General features: G+C 42.9%; 1 protein-coding gene across 1 annotated transcript in view; it reads left to right on the top strand.

Moving 5' to 3' along the window:
• The window catches only part of BMP7 (bone morphogenetic protein 7), a 44,410-nt gene extending 41,443 nt beyond the window's left edge, over window positions 1-2,967 (top strand). The window contains exons 5-7 of the mRNA XM_010021231.1: window positions 334-410; window positions 1,009-1,119; window positions 2,364-2,967. Of these exons, the coding sequence (XP_010019533.1) occupies window positions 334-410; window positions 1,009-1,119; window positions 2,364-2,513 (338 nt within the window). The 3' untranslated portion in view covers window positions 2,514-2,967. The remainder of the gene's footprint in view (window positions 1-333; window positions 411-1,008; window positions 1,120-2,363) is intronic.
• The last annotated feature ends 12,148 nt before the right edge of the window (window positions 2,968-15,115 follow it).

The following is a 15,115-nucleotide window of genomic DNA, read 5'->3' as shown; positions in this document are numbered from 1 at the left end:
CTTTCCCTATCACTCCTTTCATATAGTAGGCAATAATCAGAGAGCTGCTTTTTGCTACTATGAGGTCAAAGGAAGGCCAGAAAGGAAAAAAGGGCAAAAAACCAAAGCTATTTTCCCAGGCCATTTTTGGCTTTGCACAGGAAGTCAGGGGGACATTTCCTATGTTCACTAGTATTGAGCCCAGTCATTATTCTGTGAGTAAAACTGCAAATGTTAAAGAAAAAAGCAAGTGCAGCAGCTGAGCAGTGGTGCCTCACTCCCTGTCAGGGCTCTGCTGAGAGCAGTGGGTGCTGATGCAGCCCAGCCTCACATCCACCCATTCTCCCCAAGCAGAGAACAGCAGCAGCGACCAGCGACAAGCCTGCAAGAAACATGAGCTCTACGTCAGCTTCAGGGACCTAGGGTGGCAGGTAAGGGCTGTGCGTGACTGGGGTGGGAGCTGGGTGCCTTCGCGCATCACTTAGAGCTGTAATAGTGAGATCCAGCCCTAAGGGAAGAAACTGTGCATTGCTTTTAGCATGCTTAAAAAGTGCTTCTGCAAAGTTAGGGTATACAAATATTTAGAGTGAGACTGGCTGGAAGCTCAACAGACCTCAGTCTTTTTGAGAAACTGTGGCCCTGAACTTCCTCTGTCAGTGCTGAACTCGCATAAGGCTCTCCAGTTTAATCTATCAGTTCTTTTAGACCTGTTTAAAGACATTTTAGTCTCTGAAAGCCTATACCTGCACTTCAGTGATGGGTGAAGTGATCCATGTAGTCAGCCAGGACGACACTGCTGAATGGATAATGCAGCTACTCTATGAGCACATTTGCAAAGTGGGATACATCCCTCCAGGAAAAGCACTTGCTTTTTTTGAAAGGCCAGTGTAGCAGGTTTTTATTCTGCTGGTCACTGTAATTGTATGTAGATGCATGAACTGATAGGTTCATACTATTTTACTGTTTTACTTCCTGTTTCACTGCACAATATTTCTGTCTTCACAATCTAACATCTTCAATTTAACCAAGGACTGGATCATCGCTCCAGAGGGCTATGCTGCATATTACTGTGAAGGAGAATGTGCTTTCCCACTGAATTCGTACATGAATGCTACAAATCATGCCATTGTACAGACACTGGTAGGTGCACTGTAGTTCCTAGTGCAGAGTTATATCTTATAGGTGCTACTCAGAAATAAGTTTATACACAAAAGAAATCTCTAAGCTACCAAGAGAAGGAAGGTCTGCATTAGCTCACTGAGATGCCTGCAGCATCTGGCCCAACATTTCTAGCCAAGTGGCCTGAATTAATAGTTGGCTAGGAATTACCCTGACTTTGCTGGAAGCATTGACATGCTCTCTCTAGTTTAAAAGGGCCCTGTGATAGACATCTTAATGGTATAGTCCCACTGCACAGGAAGAGTAGGATGCAAGACCTGCTATGAGCATCTCTTGGAAAAACTCTTTAAGGATCCACTGAATGCTGCTGCCAAAGGCAGATTTGGGGGCAGACTGAAGAAAGGGTCAGTGAATCCCAAAATTACACAGCCCAGCTGCTCTGTGGGTGTATTTGTTTTATGAAATTGTGCAAGGATGTCCCAGGGGGAGCCCTGAGCTGGTGTGGTCTCACAACACAGCACCTATGCACAGGGGGGCCACCCAGCCCCAGCTGTGTCACCAAAGCTAGTGCACCATAGCTCTCATCTTGGGCCAGAAGACACATGCTGGTCTCAAGTACCCTGGCTATATACAGCACCCCCAGCTTACCAGCCTGGACACCCTCCCCTACCCAACTTGGGTCCCTGGCACACATCTGCAGGGCATAAGGAGGCTCACTGCACCTTCTCATCTACATCCCGTGTCCTGTGCTCATCTAAGGACAACATTGCAAAAAGTAATAGGAAACATAAATGCTTCTGGTTTCCCAAAATATCTGTATGTTTTTCTCCTGGTAGAATGGCTTTTATTTGCTTCCCCCCTACCCCTCCTCAGAGGTCCCACAGCAGGGAGCACAGAGCACCCAGAGCCCTTGTCCCCAGCCACAGGGACCCCTGCCTGGGGCTGATGGGATTTGTCACAAAGCCTCACCCACTTGTCCTGCAGTTTATCAGAGCTGATACACTCCTGCAGAGCTCCAACTGCTCTGACAAATGGAAATGAAAACCTGCCTCACTGAAAGATTTCCAACTAGATTTGACTTGGGTGCATGTGTCAGCCTCCCTACATGCAGGGGACATCTCAAGACGTTTGTACACAAAGTCAGGTGTTCAAAACATATGTCCGAGTGAGTGCATGGGACAGACAAAAGGATGGCTGGGAAAGAAAACCATGAGGGAAGAGAGGGAAGAAGTAAGTCTTAACATGCCTCCACTTTCTCTCCCCAGGTTCACTTTATAAACCCAGAGACTGTGCCGAAACCCTGCTGTGCTCCTACACAACTCAATGCCATCTCCGTGCTCTATTTTGATGACAGCTCCAATGTTATCTTAAAAAAATACAGGAACATGGTGGTACGAGCCTGTGGCTGTCATTAGATTTGTAGTAAAGAAAAAGAAAAACAGGGGGGGGGAAAAAGTTATTTGTAAAGAGTGGTTTTGTATGGCTGTGTGGGGGAGGGGAAAAGGTTAGCACTCCAGCAATGGGTTTATAAAAATCCCAAACAGTTTTTAGGACCAGGCTTCTGAAAATTCAGACAATGGAACAGTTTCTGGATCTTAAGTGGCATTTGAACACATTTTGTTTTAGTTTATTACAGACAATGAGCTTGTAAACTGAAACAAGCCAGAGAAACCATTTAAAACCAAATCTGCCTACAAAATTGGCTCCTGCAAGACATACTTCTGCAAATGAGTCTTTCTGAAGATTGCAAACTCACCAGTGTTGATTGCAAGTTAAAACACAATAATCTATCCAAGGTGAGAATGTGCTGTGACTAATAAACATGTGTAGTTCCTGTAACACAGTTTGCAATAAAATAAGTGAACAAAATATACCTGGAGTGAACAGGTATTTTGTTAAAGCATTACTTCCATCCTCTGTTTGCTTCAATTTCATAAGCAAAAACAAAGATTAATTACACGCAACTGCCAATTTTAAACTATAGCAGCAAAAGCTGTATCTGGATTGATGCAAATTCAAAGCCAGATCAGTCTAAGAAAAACAGAGAATTTTCTAATTGGCAATCAAAAGCACTGAATAAAATAATTCCAAAGAGCAACACTTTTGGGGTATACTTTTTATCAACAGGGAAGGAAATTTCCTCTAGCAACCAGAAAGAATTTGGGTTTGCTATGAACTTGAAACAGGAAAGCAGCAGAATGTTAAGAAACAGGGATTAAACCTGACATTTTGCTGGGGTATCCTGAGCAGTTAGGGAGTTGTGTGAGCCAGCTAAAGATCCTGCTCCTGTTTGGAAAATGTCCATTGACTTCACTGACAGGACAAGTTCCGATGCTTTTTCAAAAACACGGAGGCTCAAGTGCAGAAGGTGCCATGAGCTGGGACATAAACCCACACAGGCTCAGCTAGGAACCACCTAGGAAATCTGACTTCCAGGGTCAGTGGTTACGATAAACCCTCTGCTCTGTTATTGGCTTCACCTTAAAGAACCTCAACTAAAGCCCTTTCAAGAGCTGCACCAAGCTGGAACCAGGAACAAGAAAACATCCCCTCAAGGCTTTTCTTTTTCCTTCTTTCAAAGACACAGGTTACAGAAACATCACACTTAGGTAATTAAAACTCAATTAAAGTTGTTGTGAAGAAGAATGCAAAGTAGCAGTAACCAATCACAAACCAACTCATCACTTGGCATGTGCTGCGATTACAAAAGTAGGATTGGGATAAATGTCACAGGGTGATGAAAATTCTGACCAATAAAACATCAGCTCGAAATCTCCAAGCTTCAAAAACCTAAACCTCTAACAGATGGGTCCAGAACACAATAAATGCCTGGAGATGGTTCTCTCTGTTCAGTGAGTGGACAGGGCAGTCCAGCCATAGCAGGAACTTGGCTCCATATCTTGCCTTAAAGGAGAGTTAGAGAAGATAAATGAATGCAACCACCCAATTCTAGAAATCACTCACTGCTCTTCTTCCTTTAAGTCACAGGTCAAATCCAGACCAGATGCCTCACTTTAAAAAGAATAAGCAAAGGAAGAAAAAAAATTACGATCTATGGAATAATTTGGAAACTTATTTCTGATGATCTGATCTCATTTAAGTCAGTTGGTGTTTTCCCAGCAGTTTTCTCAGTAGCAGGATTAGGCTCATGGGAAAGCAGAAGTCTCTCCAAGACATCAGTAGGTTTTGGACCAGGGCCTTGGTGAGCAGTTGCCACATTTCCAGATATGCCCAGCTTCCAACCCAGACGACTCAATCATCTGCAGGACCAGGCTGGCTGCGGTATGGACATTCTGCAAGCACGATTCCAGCAAACTTCCCAACTGCGCCAATGTGAAACTTTGAGCAAATCGTTACGGACAGCCAAATGGCAGGACAACAGCTGAAGAAGCCAAAAGACCCTCTCTCCCTGGATCATACAGGCAAGACCATCTACAATAAACAGCCAAAACTGCATTGGTGCATCTCTTATTTAGAGTGAGGTACTGAAATCACAGAGATTGGAAGTGTCTTTTGACATTGTATACGTTTATACACCAGTGCTTCTGTAAACCTCTTAAAGGAAGTTAAGGTGCTGTGTAGAAAGTTAAAAGCTAATCATGCCTAAACTTCCACTATTTAGTAGTCAAGGATTAGTTTTTCTTGCGGGTGTTTCAGTGTTGGTGGTCACTGCATTGGTGTATTGCATTTTTAACTTGGACCACAGTATCTTGCTGTATAGGATTCATATATTAAATATTATGTGGGGATTGTTTCTGTTTTGGTTTTTGTTTTTAAACATAATAACAGGATTTCTGTTGCTAGGCTCAACATCAGCTTCACTGTTTGTACATTTTTATGTAAATAGTTGTCACAAGCGGAAGAAGAATTATTTATTTCCATCTCTGAATTCCTTTTCGATCACATCCAGGAAAAATTAATCTCGGTTCCTAAGCACATTTGTTTCCTTATTTAAGAAGATATTTATTAACAGTTGGCAAAAATGCATACACATTTCTGGTTCTTTTCATAGAGCAGTTGTCAGAAGCCTTTTGTACAAACTAGTAAAATAAATCATTGCAACTTTACAGAAGATATCCCAACAACGTTGTGTATCTGTGTGGTTATTCCTATATTCAAAAAAGCTTCTTGGCTGGGCAGTGTTTAATCTTGAGCCTCTGTTTTCATGTAGATCAGTCTCTATGTACGGGCAGAACCGGTACATGTCGCTATTTGGTGTGACTCCTTCAGTCCAAATACAACAGAGAGGGAAGAATACAAAAAAATATGAATGTTTTGCAGTCTGCACTGCAAAGATCCATGATTGAATTATAGTGCAGCTGTCAGCAGCTGTTTCAAAGAAGCAGGGGGTAAATTAGTTCTGTTTACTGCTAACATAGTTCAGAGATTTAGTCATCCCAATAAAATTATAGAGGCACAAGAAAGGAAGAAAGAAACTCCAAAGGAACATCAGCCCAGAAGCTGACATTTTCTGATTTAGATTGTTTTAGCATATTTCAGAGATGCTGCTGGCATGAGGTTTCCTACTGTGGATACCATACTGCATTGCTATGGAGGCAGCTGAAAAGAAAATAATGGTCTAAATCCTCGTATTAACTAAACATTCTATCTTCAGGGCATAACAGCAATTTTGGGATTCTTGTTTACTTTGAACTGTGAGCAGAGTTGTGCCAGTTTATTTGTTGTGCCAGTAGATGTATGTGCTGATCCAAAGGCTTAAATCATCAGCGTCTTGGAGTTAAACTACCATCTTTCACAAGCAATTACAAATTTATAAGTAAATTTGCTTCATGCACTGAACTGAAGTTCAGCAAAGCATCAGTGGAAAGACCTTTACTGACCTAATCTGATGCCTACTCAGCTTTTGTATGCCTAAACTAATTTTACAAGGAGGATTCTCTGATATTTCTCAGTATGGTCCCAATTCTCTGCATTTAGACCCAGTGTAAGTCTGAGGTGGTTCCAGCTAGGGGAGGAAAATCTAATTTAAAAGCAATCATCCAGCTTTACAGTGCCAGTCTTGCAGCCAACAGAAACTTCACCACTAACTTCAACAAATCTAGCCTTATAGCATGAAATATCGGTTGGTTTCCAGCTTTGCCACAAACACACACAACTTGCTGGATATGCTTTGGAGCAGCTTTCCCAGCCTGGGAGCCAAAACTCTGTTCCCAAGCTGATTGCAGCCTCCCCTCGGTCCACAGTGCTACTGTGGCTTTGTCTCCTCATCTACTGTTCTGGAAGAGGAATTCTTGACATGAATACATACGCTGCCATAAATGGCAGGGCAATAAAACTAGCGAACCAGCTTCAAAATGGTTAGATTTATCTCTCTAATGACATTTTAAAGCACATTTAAAACATTTTATAGATCAGTTATTTTAGCTTTCTTTCAGGCCAAACTTTGAGGATGTTATGCTTGCTTAATGGAGCTGTTTTAGAGCTGTTCCAGTACTGACAATAGGATCCTTTTGTCCCTATGCAGGAAACTGCCTCCATTGCTGCCAACATTTATATAATAAAAAGATAATGATATAAGTAAGCCTTAGTGTAATTTTAAGATTCCTGATTTTTGTGGAAGTGTCAGCTGTAAAGCCTAAAACCAGAGAGTGAGAGCAGAGCTCACACAAGCACAGCTCAGCAGCATTGCCAAGTACTGTGGGATTTCATCTGCTGCTCTATTCAATCCCTTCAGCTCTGCAGGCAAGTGGGAACAGACACTTTCTGGGTAAGTCAAACCAAAAAGACTCATCTTTTGAGGTTTGAATTTGCGTCCTCTGTACATTTCCATCCAAATACACTTCTTGCTGACTTCCACTGCTGCCACAAACACATTATTCTCTGTATTCAGCTGCTCCTTTGGAGAGAAATTCTGTCCAATTAAGCTGAAAGGAGCCTGTTTGAAGTTTTATTTATCAGGTAATGATTGACAAGACCTTGAGGCAAAAACTAGGAGCACTTTATGCTACAGTCATTTATTACCCAAGTACAAAAGCTACACAAATGGCCACTTTGAGTTACTTTGTTTTAAATAAAAACATCTATTCCCTTTTCCTGCTTAATGCAATAGAATTTGTATTTCTAAACCAGAAACTAAGATAAGAAGTTTTGGATAACACACGTTTAATGCACTGATTTGTTTCCTAGCCTGCATGCTGGTTTGCCTGGGGTCTGCTGATTTGAGAGTTATTTTGATATTGTGAGGTTTGCCACTGTGGGACAGATCTGCTGTTTTTTCCAATTAATAGAATCCTTATGTTTGAATTAATTCCATAAATGAAGACAGCACAATCTTTAGACAGCTTGAGTTCGGTTTTATGTTTAAAAGGAAAACAGCACAAGTCAGAGCCAGATTTATCAACTTCATGTATTTTTTCCTCCATCTGGGAAAAGTACTGGGAGAACCAAGGGAGAAAAAGGGGGCTACAGCCTCAGTCCCATGAACCCTTAGAAAGGTAGCTTAGCACTTGACTAATTTTTGCAGGCATGGTTAAGCATTTAACCATTTGCAGGATAAAGCTCTAAGTGGGGCTGCTTGAATTAACCTCACCCTCAAAGAATGAGATGCTTGTCTGCAGTAAAACCCAACCCAGGCCAGTCAGCAGTAATCTGGGGAACGGAGTGTTTGTGTCTGGAACTGGGAGGGGGCAAGCGGCTGCATTCATTACAACATCCATCGGCCTGCCCATAATTTGAAACATGCACTTAATCTTTCTGAATGGAAAGCTGAAGTGACTCGTAAGTTAGCAGCTTTGTGCTGCTGATAACTTTGGGCTAATGGTCTTATTTTAGGCAGCTCTTAAGAAAAAGGAGTGGGGGATGCCAGGACCTCAGTAGAACTGTTGTGCTTCAGTGTGTCAGCACCAGACTTCACATTTATGCTAGATTTCCAAAGCAGGTTTGAGATGACACTGTGGTTGTGGCATTGTGAACCTTTCAGCCTGGCTCCCCACCTTTCCTTCCACTGCATGATCTCTCCATTAAGGTCTAGAGCAGGCAATGGCCCTGGTAGTGGCCAGACACTAATGGTGACACCAGCAAGATGACCTTTGGCTTGGCTAATGAAGGAAAACTGTTGCAGGCTGCTGGATTTATTCCTGTGTTATTTGTTGCTGCTGTGTCAGGTGCTTCGTATAAAATATGTGGAAGCAGAGACTTTCAGTGTCTGGATTCAGTTATGAAGGGTCAGAGCTCAAAGATACCATTTCTCAGGTTCCAGCAATTTAAGCCATTGTGTTCAGCGTTTATGACAAGCTGTAGACAAGAGCACGGAGGTCGATGGCTCTACCAGGCACAAGTACTAGTCAGCCTCTTCAGAGATAATTGGACAATTGCTTAATGAGAGCATTTTAGCTCATTTTAGCTTTTATCTTTGACTATAGTAAGCATACAAGAATGGAGCACAAACCAACACTAAGCTGGTCGAAACCTGACATATTAAGAGTTTTGCTTCCAATTTGTTTATTAATTTCTCAGTGATCTATTGTCACTGCTGGCCTGTATTTGGCTCCTGAAGCCAGAATCTAACTCTTGAGGTGTGCTTCCTTAATGGGGAATAATCTGGCTGGACTGCAGTTTTAGGACTTGGTTGATTACTCCAAGGATGCATACCATAAAACTTAAAGGCTGAATTTTGGAGTGGAGAGCAAGTAAGGGAAGGGCCAGGCATCTGTGAGAAGAAACTGTGCAGCTACTCTCTTTGCAACTGTACAACCAGGTGCTGAAATCCATCTTGCAAGATTCCCCTGCAAACCCAGCCAGTGGTTTTGGAGAGAAGGAACATGACACTCAGAGGCTGGGCCACCATTGTCTTGGAGCAGCTTTAATCAAGAGATCTTTTTCCTAACAGCAAAGCAGGCATTTTTTTCTTGTTTAAATTAGAGAAATGCACAACTGATTCCAAGTTCAGCCCATCAGTTGTTTTGGTTTCACATGACTACTGAGAAATCAACTGTAAAAGCTGGTGCAGTTACATACACACATACCATGCACAGAACTATAAATACTGTCAGGGAGTCTGGTTTAAGAAGCTACAGTTAACATTGTGTCAGAACAGCCCTTGGAACCCCCATTTCCAGAGAATTTTATTGCAGGAGGTGGGGAGGGAATAAATCCAATTTTGCTGGAACATTGCCTACAACTTCTCAGCCATAAAGCCTTTATTTATGGCTGTTACACAGCATGAAGGATTCAATTTGTCCTTTGTTATGAATTTCAGTGGATCACGTAACTGTTTATTTCCAGGTATTTTTTAAAAGTTGGTATTTTTTGGTTTCCAGGAATAAGCAAGGCTCTTCATAGTCCATACTAGCAGGGATGAGCTTAGACCACACTAGATAGCAACAGTACATTGGGGTCCCAAAGTCCTGCAATTTCATCCACAGAAAATTATCAGACAAGGTAGTAAAGGACTTCATGAGGTTGGTGTGCTTGGGGTTGAAGTCTAAGCTCTAAGTTGAGGTATCCCACACCACAACCTCCACCACCTCAGTCATTTAGTAATGAATGATCTTGCAACCGTTTCAGTCTTCAGTCAGGAATGGCAGCCAGCTCCCTCCAAGAGCTGCTGGAGGGACTTCTGCTCAGAAGCGATAGCTTCCAGCTTCACAGGAGTAGGTGGAAAAGCATAACCAGTTCAAGGCACAAACTCTACCAGCTCTTCCCAGCTTTGGGAGATTTTCTGCTTCTGCCAGCAGCTGAGAACAAGATACTCAACAAAAGAAAAACATCACAACCCGGGAGAGATGCATGTCATCAGTGACACACTGCACTTTGCAGTCCGATTCCTCTGCAGTGGTATTGTGGAGTTCCAATGACAATCCTATTAATAACCACTTGCAAAGCACTCTATCTTCAAAGCAATGTTATTGGTATTATTTAAAAAGGAAGATTGTATTTTGCATTCATTTATTTCATGTTTCTCATCTGGCTCAAGAACAAGCCTTAGGAAACCTTTTGTTTGGAAAAGGTAACAGCCTCAAGTTAAGAGATGGAGACTCCTTCCTGGGAGCTGTGGGAGACTGACAGCAAATTAAGCTTGCAGGTCAAATATGTTCTCCAGATGGGAGTGACAGTTTGAGGAAGCAGATCTGGTTTTCTGCTGCAGCACCTCTCAGAAAATGAAAACACATCTCTGCCAACACTGCAGGATACTGGAGTTGCTTTTGCTTCATTTCCAGACTACGTGTCATACATATGCTGTCTTCTCAGAGGTGTGCTCCTTCCCTTTATGAAAAGGGTTTAGAAGACCAAATTCACCTACCTCTTCTAGAAAGATGCTCAGGAAGTGGAGAGCTAGAACAAATAATGAGGATTGTCATCATCTAGATCAGTCCCTCGCTGGTTAATCAAACACACAGTAAATATTCATTTTGTAAGAGCATGGCACAGATATTCTGCAGCCCTTTACCACGCCACAAGAAAGACACAACAACCTTCTGCAGATACACTGGGATGAATTAAATTTCTTTAGTACAGACCACCAAAGAACTGTGTAAGCTACAGGCTTTCAAGAGGAGACCTGGGATGCTGGTGTTCCTACAGCAAGAACACTTACTTAACAAAGACGTGAGCATAGCACTCTGCATCTCATGGCAGAGTGGCTCCTCTTTATTATGAAGGCAACTGTTTCTCAAGTAGGACTCTGAGGCTGAAAGTAATACTTCCTATTTCTCATTAACAAAGCAAGCATTAATGAGCTTTGCTGTTCCCACTGCTTCTTGATGGCAGCAGGATATAATTCCCTCATTGGTGAGGAAAGCAATAAACTTGACCACAAGCTACCAATCCTCTAAGGCTGTTGTTAAAACTGACGACATCAAGGATCATGCTCTTAGAGAAGGAGTCTTGCAACATCATTTAGAAAAGAAGAGATTTCAGATGACACGGACACAAGCAAGGAAGGAGATCTCCAAGGCAGGTTGATGGGGACCCACTCATTGTACTGAATGGCTGCAGAGAAGATGACCAAACACTGGGGAGGCAGGCACAGACAGTTCTTCTGGCACTTGCAAGTGAGCCATCTCCAACCATTCTGATGTTTATTTTCAAGCACTAATTTCAAGCCATCTTCCTGAACTGCCCAATTTTTTCTCACTCTTAGCCCACTTTGGCAAGTTGGAGTATCCTCACCACTGCTGTGCTTTGGATACTCTTGCAGCCATGTATGTATATGGGTTTACATGTTTCTAATACATACAATTAAGAAAACCAAGGTAACTTGGCTACTGCTCTAAGAACTGGGGAGTTGAAGCCCCCCAGCTTCAAGCAACACCTGAAAGTAGCAGAAAGAGGTGGGAGAAAGAAAAAAAAGAGGAATAAGCACACTGTCCTTTTCCCAGACAACAGATTTCTGTGGCTCAAATAGAGTATTTCTGCTGCTGGGACTAATCTCAAGTTACACACCTACAAAGAAAGGAGGAACATATCCATCATCTCTTTGGTTAGGTCTCCAAAACAGTTCCGTATCACTTCTTTGCATATGTGTGCAGGTACCACAAACAGAAGCAATTTGGCCCTCTCTGGTCCTGCACCCACATCTGTTAAGGCTCCCTGGATCTAAAGCTGGGCGAGAACAGCTTTTCATTTGATTTAGCTTTCACATCTCTGAAAAATGAGAAACACCCCTATACGTAGGTTACCACAAAAAACTGTTGATACCTAAATCTCTCCTTATCATAAAGGTTCTGAATTCAGCTAGATTTAAATAAGGTTTCATCACTTTACAGGAAACGCACAACTTCCCCCACACACTATGGACACAAACACATCCTGGACACGACCTGTTGTGTGTTCAACAGTTCTCTGTTCTCACACACAATCGTCAATGTGCTACGTGGTCACAGAGTATCAGAGAGATTGCATGTACTGCTCAAGACTTCAAAAAAGTGATATTGGTTGATTTATTTTCAGTGTGACAGTAGTGACCTCAAGGGCTTGTTCTAGGCTCAGGATCCCCCAGTTTTGTCAGCCTGTAGTTGAAAGTATATGGGTTAATTGGACAGAGGAGTGGCAAACCTCTCTACCTCTGTTACCCGCCTCTGAAGGGAGGGTAAGGATGAGCAACTTCCTAGAGGTTACACACATTCACAGAACAGTTTACAGTTAATCAACATCTGCCCCTCCCACCCTTCTCTACATGTGAGAGTCTTCTGGGAAAAATAGCAGTTACTTGACAATACACAAAAATAGCGAGCTACAGCTCTTCCCTCTTCAGTCAGATTAAGGAGAGGCTTTTTCTGCACTGTGACGACTGGCAAACACCAAGCCCTATACTTGAGGTCTTTGTTGCTGGTGCCTACCATAATTGCTGCTTCCCATTTGCTTTGGCCTCTTCTCAAAGCAAGCAGCACACATAATTGCACACCGAGGGAGATGTCTGCCTCTGATCTATCTGACCAGTTTCTCCCTGAAGTAATTTAAGAGTGTCTCTGTTGGTAGTAGACAACCAGCAAATGAGGGCAGCTTTGGGGTTCAGCCATCTTTACAAAACTGAATGATTTCCCTGTTCAATAGGATGTTGTCACATTTGGCTGCCAAAACTGTTTATTGTGCTGCGAGTTGTTGACCAAGATGAAACTCAACTGCTGCCTGAAGTTTTACTCACTGAGGCCACCTCATCTTTGAGAGGAAGCTGCCATACCCCATCTGAACTGTTAACATGCAGGGAGCAGACACAAGCAATGAAGAACTTGGTCAGGCATCACCGGTGTGCTCCTCTAGGGAGAGCCCACCTGCACACCCAGGACTTCTCACCTCAGTGCCAACACCCCGTGTTTCTCACACTACCCTGGCTTCTTTCACCTCTCTCCAGCCTCCTTGGCTCAGGGGAAACTCCAGTATATTCACAGCCACTCAACAATTTAAGGATGAGGTGATGCTGGCAAGCACCCAAACTCCCAGAGCTGCCTGGCAATACAACCAGCTGGTGCCCACAGCAGCAGCCAAGCTCATACTTCTGCCCTCTGCATTTACTTCCTCCATTTATTTGATTGCATTAACATGAAGAGCAACATCAGAAAGCTTGTGGTGATGGGACTGGAATTTCTCAGCTGAGTTTAACACATCTAGAATACTAGATATCCACTGAGCTATATATAGAGACAGAGCTGCATATCTCAAAAGGAGGAAAAAAAAACTCAGTCCTATACTTCTGAAAGCCACAAGGCCACAAAGATAGATTAACTGAATTACTGTCATTACCTAAATTGCTAGCTAAAGAAGACACTTCCAAGCACCATGGATCACTCTAGCAGTTTGACTATAGGAACCACTGTAATTACAAAGTATTTTAAATCATGCCAGTACAAACAAGATCTGGAAATGGAAAATACCGTGCTAGTCACTGCATCTGGAAATTAATGGTTGGCATGGAAATGCATGGAACTGGTTACTCATGCTAAGCAGTGGGCATGATGAAGTCATGTCCACCACTGCTCCTGACAACCTTTGACTACAGGCAAAGGTTATTTCCACAGTCTCACCCACACTTCTGGCAGCCTCCAAGCCCTGCTCCTCACAGAGAGAGCTGGCATTACTGTGAAGGGAATCTCAGCTCACAACATCCCCAAGTGCAAAGAAAGGTGTGATATGCAGATGCCAAAGGGCAATGCAAGGCACATCAGACCTGCTTCAGGCATTAAGTAAAGTGCCCTTCACTCTGCTAGGTGGCTTGCCCAGACATGTGGTGGCTTCATAGTAAGGACCAATGCTTGGACTCATGGTGACCCACACTTAGAGATATTTTTCATCCCCTCCAAAAGCCTTGAGGCCAATGAGGAACTAATTTTCTATGGAAAATACATACAAATAACAGGTTTCTGTGATCACTGCAGGAAGCCCAAAAAAAAAATCAACATTGTCAAAAACATCCATCTTGAGTGAATGCTGTCATTCTCTCTTGCAAGACCAAAGCAACACTTAAGTCAGGTAATGCTGAAAGAGGCATTTTAGTGATCTATTTGTAATAAAAAAATTTTAGAGTGTCTTACTAAAAACTCTTCTCAGAGTCTGTAATCGAGTAATTTCCATTAAAAGGGGGAAAAATAAAATTAAAAACCCAAATATTTACAGCAACTTCCAGATTCAGCGTACACACCCCAGGTTCTATAGGCAAGAATAGTCTCCATAAAAGGAAACAGCTGTAGATATACAGCAGAGAGACAAAGCAGAGTTTCATCCATCTACATCACACCCAGTGTGCTACAGCCCTGATAGACAAGCAGAAGCTTCCTTCCCTACCACCGCTTGCCCCAGCTGCAGGTGCACGCACTAACGGGACTCATCTCACTCCTATGGGCTGTGCTTCTCCACTGCGCAACGTCCCAAGGACTAATCTCCAAACACGATCAGCTTGGAGAGTGGCTGCCCTTATCTATTGCAGAGCAGCTGGTGTAGACTCATGTCTACAAGATCAAAGGAAAGCTTATTCCAATATGCCAGCATTACTCAGAAAGCTGGAATCAGCTTGCTCTGGAACAAAGCTCACCACATCCTACCCAGGGTTGGGACACAGACCAGCAGTATCACTCCAGACAGAACTTCAGGCTGAGCTCTCTCTTGTCTCAAGAACAAGAACAAATCAGCTTTCAAAGGCAGAACATCACCTCCTTATGCTTGTTTCTGCACCCCCTAGTCCAAGCAATGCTTTTGGTTCCCTACATGGATAAAAGCAACACCCGCTCTTTTTTAGAGAACAAGCTCAAACTATGGCAATTCAGAAGTTCAGGATCATTTGTCTGCAGGGTGGGAAGAGCTTGCATGAGACTTCCCCCTACTTTGTATTGTGCTCAACCATTACAGTGAGCAGAGAGGGTAGCAGCAGAACAAGGCACAAAACACGCAACCAGCAAACAGGTTTTGCTAGCCAGAGCAAGCAAGGCAACTGCCTAACTTGCCTCTGTACGTAACCAGTCCCAATCCTGGTCATGACCAAGAAGAAAGAAACCAGAGCAAATCAAGCACTTGAATAATAACTAAAATAACATTACTCCAAAAACACTGCACAGAAACTCTTCTC

Source organism: Nestor notabilis, unplaced genomic scaffold (genome assembly GCF_000696875.1).
Source record: "Nestor notabilis isolate BGI_N333 unplaced genomic scaffold, ASM69687v1 scaffold1369, whole genome shotgun sequence".
NCBI classification, from domain to species: domain Eukaryota; kingdom Metazoa; phylum Chordata; class Aves; order Psittaciformes; family Psittacidae; genus Nestor; species Nestor notabilis.
Note: the sequence above shows the minus strand (reverse complement) of the source record. Positions and strands in the feature narration are given on the sequence as shown.